General features: G+C 35.8%; 1 protein-coding gene across 1 annotated transcript; it reads left to right on the plus strand.

Moving 5' to 3' along the window:
* Positions 1-665: 665 nt before the first annotated feature.
* Positions 666-7,528, plus strand: LOC113734600 (auxin-induced protein PCNT115-like). The gene is made up of 6 exons (XM_072082251.1): positions 666-1,215; positions 3,670-3,740; positions 4,340-4,472; positions 5,462-5,634; positions 5,719-5,833; positions 6,945-7,528. The coding sequence occupies exons 1-6, from the start codon at positions 988-990 to the stop codon at positions 7,266-7,268; spliced, it is 1,044 nt and encodes a 347-aa protein (XP_071938352.1). The 5' UTR covers positions 666-987; the 3' UTR covers positions 7,269-7,528.
* Positions 7,529-12,043: the final 4,515 nt, after the last annotated feature.

Here is a 12,043-nt window from a genome sequence, read left to right on the forward strand (position 1 = left end):
AGCACAAAAGTCAAAATGATTGGTTTAAAAGGGAAAGGAATAGCATATATGTACAGTACTTGTATTTCACGTTCGAAATACTACAGTGCTGTTTGAAAAACACCCCCAACAATATCTAATCCAAACGGAACCAATCTTCAGTATTTAAAATACCAAATTTGTGAATGTGTTTTAACTGTTATTCATTGGTATCCTAAAATGTCATTTTCCCATCAAATACCAGCTCTTTAACACCCATTTTCCCATAAATAAATTTATTTATCGGATAAAATAAAAATAAATAGCTATTTCCAATAAATAGCTGGTGTTTTATTGGAAAACCTGTTTTCCAATAAATAGCTATTTCCAATAAATGGTTGGTGTTTTATTGGAAAACGGATTTATTTTTATTTTATCCGATAAATAAATTTGTTTATAGAAAAATATGTCCTCTGTTATAATGGGAAACAAAGTACCTATTTTAAACATTTCCCATTGAATTTGTTTTGGATATTTATTTAAAAATTTGATCAAATTAATATTATTTTAAAACTTTATTACAAAAACTATCAAATCAAAGGAAGCAAGCGTACAGTAAAATTGTTAGAAACCTCATAGAGGTTCCTGAAATTATCCCTAACTTTTTTTTTGTACTATAAAAGCTCCAAAAAAGTGGCAGCTCAAACGGGACCAACAATCTACTATGTTCGCCTGTTCTCCCGCCGGACCCACCAGCCGCCGGCGGCCATGGGTCATCTATAAAAGCATAGATCAAGACTACACTAATCCCTCATCAGTCCAGTCCATCCATAATTCTCCTATCTTCACAAGTCCTCCCGATGACCCACCAGCCGGCGGCGGCCCTGGGTTATCTATAAAAGCATAGACCAAGACTACAGAAATCGCTCAGTCCAGTCCATCCATACTTCCTCTTCAGGCCTCAGCTACTAAACAATCAACTCTGCTCCACTCAACTCTTTCCTCTGTGTCTTGTGCTCTTGTCCGAAAATGGCGGCGTCAGAAGAAGTGAAAGTGCCAAGAATCAAGCTGGGCTCGCAAGGTCTTGAAGTTTCAGCTCAAGGGCTGGGCTGCATGGGCATGTCAGAAGCCTACGGGCCGCCGAAGCCCGAGCCTGATATGATCAAACTCATCCACCATGCTATTTGCAGAGGTATCACCCATCTTGACACCGCCGATATGTATGGACCTCACACCAACGAAATACTCATTGGCAAGGTACCGTATTTACAAATTTTCTGCTGTTGTGTGCTGTGCATAAAATCTTGTACTTTTAATTTCTAAAAGAGCATATTTGTAATATTTTATTTGGGTATATTATACTTGACCCCCTGCACTTCAAAACTTGTCTCCCTTTGTGCCCCCTTAATTTTGTTTGTGAGCACTTGAACTCCATTTGTTTAAATTGTAAGTATTATTAGTCAAATAGGACATTGTTCTTCTTTTCTTTTGCTTCATTTTTTCATGTTACTGCCTTTTCAGTTTGTCCTCCTTTATAGACATGGGATGAATTACTTTGATTTTGATTTTGGCGCAATTTTGTATAAAATGATTTTTGCTATGAAGTTATTGATTTATTATGAGCTATGCGTTGTATATTTACACAAATTCTGCTAGCTAAACATTTACTTGAGCAAGCCTTCCATACATGAGCAATATAATACTCTATGGGTGCATTTCGTAAAATTGAAGTTTGAAAATTAAAATCTAATTTAAAGTCTAAATTCATAAAGTTATTAAATTGTTAAGTACTAAATTTGATATGTTTGAGTGCATGTCACATCAAACGATCAGTGAATAATTGATCATTTATTTTTTAGAGCAAGTTTTGTTTAAGAAATTCAATGCTATTTAATTAATTCAGATATTCATTTTTTGGTTATCAAACATGTTTGAATATGATAAGATTTGAACCTATTAATTTTAAGTGTTGAATTGGATTATCAAATAGGACCTATAATTATTAGGTAACCAAGCAGACAACATGTTTAGTGTATAATAGTAATTAACGTTCAATTTGTCTCGTTATTCTTTGGTAAAGAACTCTTTGAATATTAATAATAATTTTCTCATCCACGGGAATCAAAATAATTGAAGTTTTATCTCTACCATTGAGATATGTTACCTTCTAAAAGAAAGGAAAGGGAAGGAAACATGGGGGAAAAATAGGGAAAGGGCAAAGTGATGATAAATAAAATTGGAAGTAGCAAAATGAGACAAGTGAATTATTGCAAGGGGTTAAGTGTAAATTATGTTTATTTTATTAGACTATTTAACCAGAAAGACTGGACTCTTTTAAGGCACCAATCAAAGGTTCCAATTGCTGGAAATAACATGAAAACCTAGACTTTGGTTTGGCGTTTTTGGAGGTGGTTCATGAAAATTTTATTGTAGTTTTTTTTTTCTTCTTGAAAAATATATTTGTAAGAGAAAAAAAGTGGTTGAAAAAAAATTGAGAGTTTTTTTTAATAAATTGTTTTCTAAATAGTTCAGTCACCCAAAATTTTCAGTATTCCGACAATGGCATCCATGTGGTGTCAATTGTCAAACGTGCAACAAAGTTGAGAAGAGAAGGTCGCAGGTCTAGCGCATACTTTGAATAGCTACCATCTCTTTATTTTCTTTTTTTTTTTCCGTCAAAATTCTACATCATAATGGAGTTGGTAAAATAGTACTATTTTCGTCTTTGATGTTAAAATTTTCATCATTTTATGGAAAGTTTACTATTTCTCTGATAAGAGATAGTAAAATTTACTTTTTATGAGCAGTAAAGTTTTAAAGATTATGAAAAGAGAAATGTATGAAGGAATAGAAGGGAAAGAAAGGTAAGAAAATGGATGGATTGTATTTGGATTGATTTTGAGAGGGGAAAGGAGAGGAAACGGAAAGAAAAGGAAATGGATGTATTGTGTTTTGCTCAGACTCATTTCCATACAAAAGTAGACGGAAACAGAGGGAAAGAAAATCTTGTTGATGATTTTCTAGTAAAATGCCTCAAGCACCCAAATAAATTGTGGGATGCAACAGCAGGCTAGGAATGTTTGACGAAGCAACTTATGTAAATATTTTATCGTTAAGTAAAGTTCCTCTTTTGCTGTTAAAAAAAAAAAAAAAAAAAAAAGAGGAAAACTATTCCTTTCATGTCTGTCATTCTACCAAACAGTATATTTAGGTTTTCTTTCTTTTCCAACCATATCTGATCCAAATAAGACAAATGAGAACTATTTTCCTCTGCTCTCCTTTCCTTTCTTTTTCACTAGGATGTTTTATTTATATATTTATCCTTTCCTTTGATCCAAATGGTTCCTAAAAGGGCCCTAAATAATTATTCTACATTGATCAGTTCCCTATTTTTGTACTAATTTGCATGTGCACGATTCTGTGTATGTTCATGTTGTGCATCAAATCTTGTGAATGACAAAGCTAGAGTGTAAATTTAAGCTGAAGAAATATAAACCAAAAAAAAAAGAAAATGGATTGGCTCCGTTAAAGAAAATGGATTACATACTTTTCATATCCTTTGCCATACAAAGAAGTGGCATAGCCTTAACAATGAAGTGTTGGTAAAACTCCAGAAGGACTGTGCCATCCATGAAATCACAAATCCACTTGTTATACCATGCAATAATGTGTATGTCCTTGATGATTAATATAATGAAACCATGGTTCTAGGCCTTGAAGGAAGGAATAAGAGCGAAAGTGGAGCTAGCAACCAAATTTGCAATCAGTTTTCAGGATGGGAAGTGAGGAGGTGATTTTCGGTTGGTAACTAGACCGACCTGGATCAGTCCTCTCTGAGATGAAGTGAGGTGAACTCCTGTGTCCGAAGTGAACCTCGGTGTCCGAAGTGAGTGGCGGGGCTTCTCCCCTGGGATCACTCCGACGATCAAGTTAGTATGAGAACGAGAATAATGAGAATGAGTTAATGAACAGTGTCCGCTTACTTGTTGGGAGTGTGTCTGGGGTATTTATAGAAGAGAGGTGGTCAAGACGGAAGGCTCATGCTAGCGGGACCCACTCTCTGGCATTACGGCTCTGTCTCCTGTCAGGAGGTCTGACTCTGACACTGTAGCCGCCTGGGAGTGATGACGGAGGATATGGTGCAGGTGCCATTAAGTGCCTCCAGTGCTTTTCAGATAAAGTGCTGGTCCTGGATGATGTCAGGTGGGTTGACATCATCAGCGTGCAGCTGAGGCGGGGGTGCCGAGGTCGGCTACACAGTATGCTATGGAAACGGCCGAGCCCGAGCTCAGGGATGATGTCCGGGACACGGATGAACTCCGATGAGGGACGAGGTGAGTCCACCTCGGCCACTCGGGATGGCCGAGGTGAGCATCCTCAGGAAGTTTGATGTACGTGGTGATCCAGCCTATGTGAGGGCTTGTTGTGAAGCAAGTTTGAAGCGGCTTGATGTGGACTGCATTGATCTCTATTATCAACATCGCATCGATACAAGTGTGCCCATTGAAGTCACGGTTTGCTCCATCTTGCCTTTCTTTTATTTTAGCTCCACCTCATTCTTGATGAAACAAAAGTTTGATCAACTCCAAATTTAGAATAATTCAGTTTCATGTCCGTTTCAATTCTTCAAAAATTGCACAGAAAAGTTAGTCAACCTTATGGTCTCGGCTAATCAGTAGTATGGTATAGCTGATTTTGCACAAGGCATCCTGAAAAGTGAAAACAATGAAAATGTCTTGTATTAGCTTGACAGTCCTGCTGAGGGATATACAGATGGATATCATGCTATACATTGTACAGCTTTCCTTTAGAACCAAGAGACCTGAGCATTCTCTTTCATTTGAGATAGGCTATTTACTTACATTGTCATTCGTTTTCAGTCGGTGCCAAAAGCACTGCAGATAGACATTTATTATTGATATCTAAAAAACATGGTACTCATTTTGTTCAGAGCACAGCTTTTTGTCTAATTGTGAAAGCCAGCTGCAACTGCCCCATTGACCTCTCCAAGCAATTCAAAGATTTCAGCAGCTTGCTTACATTAAGCTTTTATGAAACGATTTCTCTGTCTTCTTTTTCTCATGTAATCAGCAAAGAATTGTCTTGTTTTCCCTGAGTATTAGGTAGAAACTTTCTTGCAGTTTAATCACTCAAAATACAGGCAAGTATAACGGAAATCAAGCAAAATTGGCAACTGATAATTGATATGTACAGCCATCATTATATATAGAAGTCAACAATGCCATGTAATCATATTGGAGGAGCATTATGTTGGCATGGTCCAGTAGAACTAAGTCCTCCGGTTGGCTGTACATAGAGAACTATCACTGGATGCTTATTGCCATTTTCATCAATTAGTGATTTCAGTTTGATGTATACTTTGTCCACAACTTCGTTGAACTAGTGCAACTTTTACTTTTTGCACGTAATATTTCGATTATCTGCCTAAGTGTTGAATGTAATAAATCAGCTTAGCATCTTCTTGTCCATTGAAATTCTCTAGATAGGAGAGCTCAAGAAACTGGTTGAAGAGGGTAAAATAAAGTATATAGGTCTGTCTGAGGCCTCAGCTTCAACAATTCGAAGAGCACATGCTGTTCACCCAATAACAGCTGTACAGTTGGAGTGGTCATTGTGGACCAGAGATGTCGAGGAAGAGATTATTCCCACTTGCAGGTAGTGCATATATTCTGCTGAATTTTCTAAATGGTCTAGAAGAAATATGAAGTTCTCAATTCAGTTTTTGGTATAATCTTTCAGAGAGCTTGGCATAGGGATTGTTGCATACAGTCCACTTGGACGAGGTTTCTTCTCATCAGGTCCAAAGCTGATGGAGAATTTGGCTGAAGGTGACTTTCGAAAGGTTTGTACATATGTTTTTGAGTATAGATTGTTTATAGTTCGAATAAGTTTCTCACTCATCTACTTTTACCAGATTCAGTGGCAATCTTGCTTGATATCCCTATTGTTGTCTATCTGTTATATGTTGCTGCACTTTTTGATATCCAATAATTTGATTAAGGCTTGTAATATGATCACATTTAATAAAATTTCTATTAAACATAGCAATTCAACAGGATTTTTTTTCCCTCTCGAACAAGTCTTGGAGTCTTTAGTTGATTCAATGAATGCATATTTTGGTGTCCTCTGTATTTAGTTCAAATTAAGAGATATAGCACAAGCTTTGTCAAATTTAAGATCTTATATTAATTGAAGGTTGTTATTGCTTGCTGGAAATTTATATAGTGGACAACAATCACAAGCAATGGGTAGTATCAAATTTTAAAGTGCAAAGATGTCAAAACATGAAAAAACTACGTCATTTTTTAAGTGAACGTCTCTTTACAGTTTTGAGGGGAAATGGACCTTAGACTTCAGTTTCATCATTTAGTCTCAGGCACAGAACTTATGTTGTCCTGTGAAACTATCATTTTTCCTTTACCATCAGTCCTAGAACTGAGTTTCATTGGTCAGAAATATACTTCATAGTAGTACCTCCTCCATCGTTCTACAAACAAACAAAAATTAGTTGATTTGTATTTAAGTTTCCTCTTTGATGGGAAATGTGTCTCAGAACTTAACTCCAACAGTTGATGTTTCCTACTTGGAGTGTTCAGTCCACCTTGATGCATTGTTCTTTCCCCTGAACTTGTGCCCTTCAAACAGTATTTCTGATCATCTTGAAGTAATTAGTACCGTCTGTTCATTGCTCCCTCCCGATATCTTGCATTATAGTTTCCTCCTCTTTAATGGGAAATGTATCTCCGGATCTACCTTCTACAATTGATGTTTCTTAGAGTACTCAGTCCACCTTACTTGATTGTTCCTTCCCCTGAACTTTGTACACCTCAGACAATACTATCGATCATCTTGAAGTTATTCATATTGTCTTCATTTGTAGACGACACATGCTTCACTCCCTTTTGCATTTCTGGCGTTACAGTTGCTTGAAATTTTGAAATTCATACAATGCAGGGTTTGCCAAGGTTCAAGCAGAGAATTTGGAGCACAACAAGAAGTTGTATGAGCGGGCCACTGCCATTGCTTCAAGGAAGGGTTGTACTCCATCACAGCTAGCATTGGCCTGGGTCCATCACCAAGGCAATGATGTTTGTCCCATACCTGGCACTACCAAGATTGAGAACCTCAATCAGAATATAGGAGCTTTGTCTGTAAAACTGTCGGCAGAAGATATGGCGGAACTTGAATCTATTGCTTCTGCAGGAGTCAAGGGTGAGAGATACGGACCTGAAATCAGCACATGGCAAAATTCTGAAACTCCACCATTGTCAACCTGGAAGAGGACATGAAGACATAGCTTTGTTGTGGCAATAATTCCTTCTAGCTATTTGCCTGATGGTGGATTTCACTATATTAAGAGTTGAGTGATATGTATTTGTCCCTATAAATTTCGTCATACTATTGTCTCCAGGGTTAAGGCAAGTAAAGTTATAAGAAGAATGGAGTTTCTTCAGAAAGGTTGTAATGAATAAAGATCTGGTCATGTAAAAGCAGAACATAATTTTCCTTGCAGTTGAATGCATTAAAGGTTATGTATTGTACTTTTGAATGCTAAAGTGGTCCATTTTTTATGTGTTACTGCTACGAGAGTTATAGATTGTTGGACATCATTTTTTGGTTGGAATGTTTACATCAAAGCGTCTCCAAGGACATGTCATTCTAAAGTTTAAACTACATCATACCAACAAAATGCAGAAAAAGGTCTAAAGTATGGGATGTTTGTAAATTTTCACGGGAGGCTTTGTTGGGTAAATTGTAAAGGACTAGCAAATATTGTAACAAGAATTGGCTTCAAATCGTGATAGAAATCACTTTCCTTTAGGCTTTATTTGTCCGGTATAACGTGCAATAACCTTAGACAAATATCCTTTAAGATAAGATGAAGTTTTGTTTGTCTTAAACTCTTGCACAAAGCAAGACAAACCCTTTGTGAACTAAGGAGTGCTTTTGAGAGAGTAAGGATAGTAGGAAAGTGATTTTCTGCAGCAAACTACTCTCTACTTGACCTCTTTATATAGGAAGATTGTTTGGGAAACAAAAGATCTCATTAAACACTTGTATGAATAGATTCAAAGTATTGTGTACACATTCATGCACTTTAATTCATGCATCTCATGATCATTTAGATCAAAACATGAATCTATCCTTTCATTCAATAATTCTCATATACATGAATACATTCATAAATGAATGTACTTTTAGGAACATTCACAATACTATACATGTACCAAAAATTAATGAATACATTAATTACATGTATGTACATCATACAAATTTTGAAAAGTTTCCAACAATCCTCCGCCATTTTCAAAATTTAGAAAATGGATTTCTAAAAGGTCACCAAGTAATCTGACACTCATATGCATAAATAATGGTGTCTTTCGATTGAACCACTATCTTAGTGAAGGTTCTTTGAAATCAATCCTTCAAGATGGTAGACAAGCTTTGAACCACTTGGACATTGGACCAACCTCATAAACACATCACACACTGAGCAATGCACAACCATAAGTTCTTCAACGATACATTTTACGGCCTTGTATCACTATCCTTTCTTGAATGTTTACAAAGTAAAGTCCTTAATTTTGTGGTTTGCCAAAAATTAACATTCATATAGGCGACATCTTAGTGCCCCCGCCATAGATAGCACTTTTAAGATTCGTTAAGAGTCCAATGACTCATCCTTACATTTGCACTGGCGAGAATAACATGCACTATTCAACATTGGGATGTCTAAACTTCACATAGTGCACCAACCACTAGAATGGTGTACTTTCACTCATTGAATTCAAGACTAGACGTTGTATTTAGCGTTGAATTGAGGTTCCACCATTAGCGATAAAAAATTTTGGACTTTAAACCAATTCCCCTTGATGTCTTTGACACCAAATTTCTTGATAATCCTTTTATCAAAGGATCACTTAAATTTTCATTTGATCTCACAAAGTCAATTGATATGACTCCATTTGTAATCAAATCTTTGACATAACTATGTCTCAAACCGATATGTCTTGATTTACCATTATACACTTGACTATATGCTTTAGCAAGTGTAGCTGCACTATCACAATGGATTGAGATAGGCGATAAAGGTGTTGGCCACAATGGTATATCATAAAGTAAATTACGTAGCCATTTAGCTTCTTTACAGGCCGAAACAAGTGCTACAAACTCTGCTGCCATTGTTGAATCGGTGATACAAGTCTGTTTCTTAGAACCCCAAGAAATTGCACCTCCACTAAGCATAAAGATTCAACCACTTGTCGACGAGTGATCATCTTTATTGGTGATCCAACAAGCATCTGAAAATCCTTTTAAAACTGAAGGATAACCGGTATAACATATACCATAGTTCTTAGTGGCCTTTAAATACTTTAAAATTTTGGTTACACCTTGCCAATGTAACCTACTAGGGTTGCTTGTATATCTGTTCAATATACCAACTGCATATGCAATATCAGGTTTAGTACAAGTCATTGCATACATTAAATACCCTATAACCTTGGCATATTCCATTTGAGATTTTAGATCCCCCTCATTTTTCACAAAATTTATTTTAGAATCCAATGGTGTTGAGGCTGGAATACAATCACTTTGATTGAATTTGTTAAGAATCTTTTCAATATAATGTGTTTGAGACAACATTATATTGTTATCATATTTGAAGATTCTCATACCAAGAATGACATCTGCCTCACCCATGTTTTTCATGTCAAATTTGATTGAAAGCAAAGTTTTTGTGACTTCAACTTGTTCCAAGTCAGTCCCAAAAATCAACATGTCATCAACATATAAACAAATTATGACACCTTTGCCATAATCAAACTTGCTATAAATACATTTATCAGATTCATTTATTTTGAATCCACTAGCAAGAATAATTTGGTCAAATTTCCGATGCCATTGCTTCGGTACTTGTTTTAGTCCATATAAAAACTTTACAAGTTTACACACCTTATGCTCTTGACCAAGTATCACAAACCCTTCGGGTTGCTCCATATATATTTCTTCATCCAAATCACCATTCAAGAATGCTGTTTTAACATCCATTTGGTGAATGACTAGATTTTGGATAGAAACTATAGCAAGTAGCACTCTAATTGTAGCAATTCTAGCTACTGGTGAATATGTGTCAAAATAGTCCACACCATACTTTTGTGTAAACCTTTTGGCAACCAACATGGCCTTGAACTTATCAATAGTTCCGTCGATCTTCATTTTCTTCTTAAAGATCCACTTACAACCAATTGGTTTTGAACCAGGTGGTAAATCTACTAATTTTCAGGTTTTATTATCCATGATTGAGTCCATCTCATCATTAATAGCTTCCTTCCAAAAGGGAGCATCTTGTTAGTTCATTGCTTCTTCATAGGTCTTGGGATCAGTCTCAATATTGAAGCAATATGAGATTTGGTTGCTCACTGTATCTCTAGTTCTTTCAACTAGATACATATAAAAGTCCGAACCGAAGTCTTTTGATTTTCTAGCTCTTTTGCTCCTTCTCAATTCAATGGTTTCATTTTCACCATCTTTTGTCAATTCACTTGATTTTGGAATAACATCTTTTATAGAGGTGAACCTATTCTCTTCAAAAATAGCATCTCTAGACTCAATTATGGTATTAACCGAAATTGAATCATTAGGTTCAATTACCATGAACCTATATGCTTTGCTATTTTGTGCATATCTTAAAAATATACACTCCACACCTCTTTCTCCCAATTTCCTTTTTTGAGGTTCTGGGAGTTTTACAATAGCTCTACAACCCCAAACTTTCAAATAGTTTAGGTTGGACTTCCTTTTATTCCAAAATTCATAAGGGGTTATAGAACTTCTTTTATTAGAAACTCTATTTAGGATATGACAAGCCGTTAACAAGGCTTCACTCCAAAATCCTTGACTTAAACCAGATTTTGACAAAAGTGCATTAACCATTTCTGTCAATACACGATTTTTCCTTTCGGCTACACCATTTTATTGTGGTGTGTAAGGAGCAGTCACCTCATGTTTTATCCCAACAGACTCAAAATAGGTAATATCATAATATTCCCCACCTCTATCTGTTCTTAGACATTTGATAAAGGATTCACAATGAAGTTCAACTTCTGATTTGTATGCCTTAAATTTTTGCAAAGTTTCACTTTTTGAGTGTAACAAGAAAACATGACAGTATCTACTATAATCATCAATAAAAGTCACAAAGTACTTTTTACCACCCAAAATAGGAGTACCATGCAAATCACGTACATCACTATGAATCAAATTCAAGATTTTAGATGATCTTTCAACTTTAGAAAACGAATTTCTTGTGATTTTCGTTAGCATGCATGTTTTGTATTTTCCTTCAATTTTATCACAATATGGCAGCAAATCAAGTCTCATCATTTCATGCATTCTTTTGTAATTAACATGACCAATCCTATTATGCCACAATTTAAAAGAAGACTCAACCAAAGACGCAGAAATAATATCACTCTTATTATTTCTAATAGCGAGTACATTCAACTTAAACATCCCACTGCAAAGATAACCCTTGCCTACAAACATACCACCTTTAGACAAAATAAATTTGTCAGACTCAAATATAAGTCTAAAGCCAAATTTATTTAACAGCTCAGCCGACACCAAGTTCTTCCTAACTTCCGGTACATAAAACACATTTGTCAAGGTTACAACATTTTCGAAAGTAAATTTTAATTCTATTTCTCCAATGTCTTGAACCGGAATTGTAGCAGAATTTTTCATGTAAACAACGGTGCTTTCATCCACCGGTTTCATGGACTTGAAGAACGTTCTATTGTTGCACACGTGTCGCGTAGCTCCAGAATCAACCCACCAAGCAAAATTATCTTCAATCATATTGATTTCAGATATCATTGCTACAAGAATTTTGCTTGTGGTTTGGGAAGACTCTTGCTTCTTCTTCTTGTTTTGAAGAATCTTGCAATCGGACTTGTAGTGTCCCTCTTTCTTGCAATAGAAGTATTGTCCCTTCTTTCTTTTCTTGGATTGATTCTTGGGTTGTTGGCCCTTCTTACTTCCTTGAGACTTTTCAGTTTGCCTC

Source organism: Coffea arabica, chromosome 3c (assembly GCF_036785885.1).
Source record: "Coffea arabica cultivar ET-39 chromosome 3c, Coffea Arabica ET-39 HiFi, whole genome shotgun sequence".
Lineage (NCBI taxonomy): Eukaryota > Viridiplantae > Streptophyta > Magnoliopsida > Gentianales > Rubiaceae > Coffea > Coffea arabica.

Excerpts from the sequence above, each read along its gene's own strand:
- LOC113734600 (XM_072082251.1), top strand. The coding sequence starts at position 988 with ATGGCGGCGTCAGAAGAAGTGAAAGTGCCAAGAATCAAGCTGGGCTCG. Across the intron at positions 4,473-5,461 it reads GTGTGCCCATTGAAGTCACG|ATAGGAGAGCTCAAGAAACT; the intron begins GTTTGCTCCATC and ends GAAATTCTCTAG. Across the intron at positions 5,834-6,944 it reads TTCGAAAGGTTTGTACATAT|GTTCAAGCAGAGAATTTGGA; the intron begins GTTTTTGAGTAT and ends GGGTTTGCCAAG.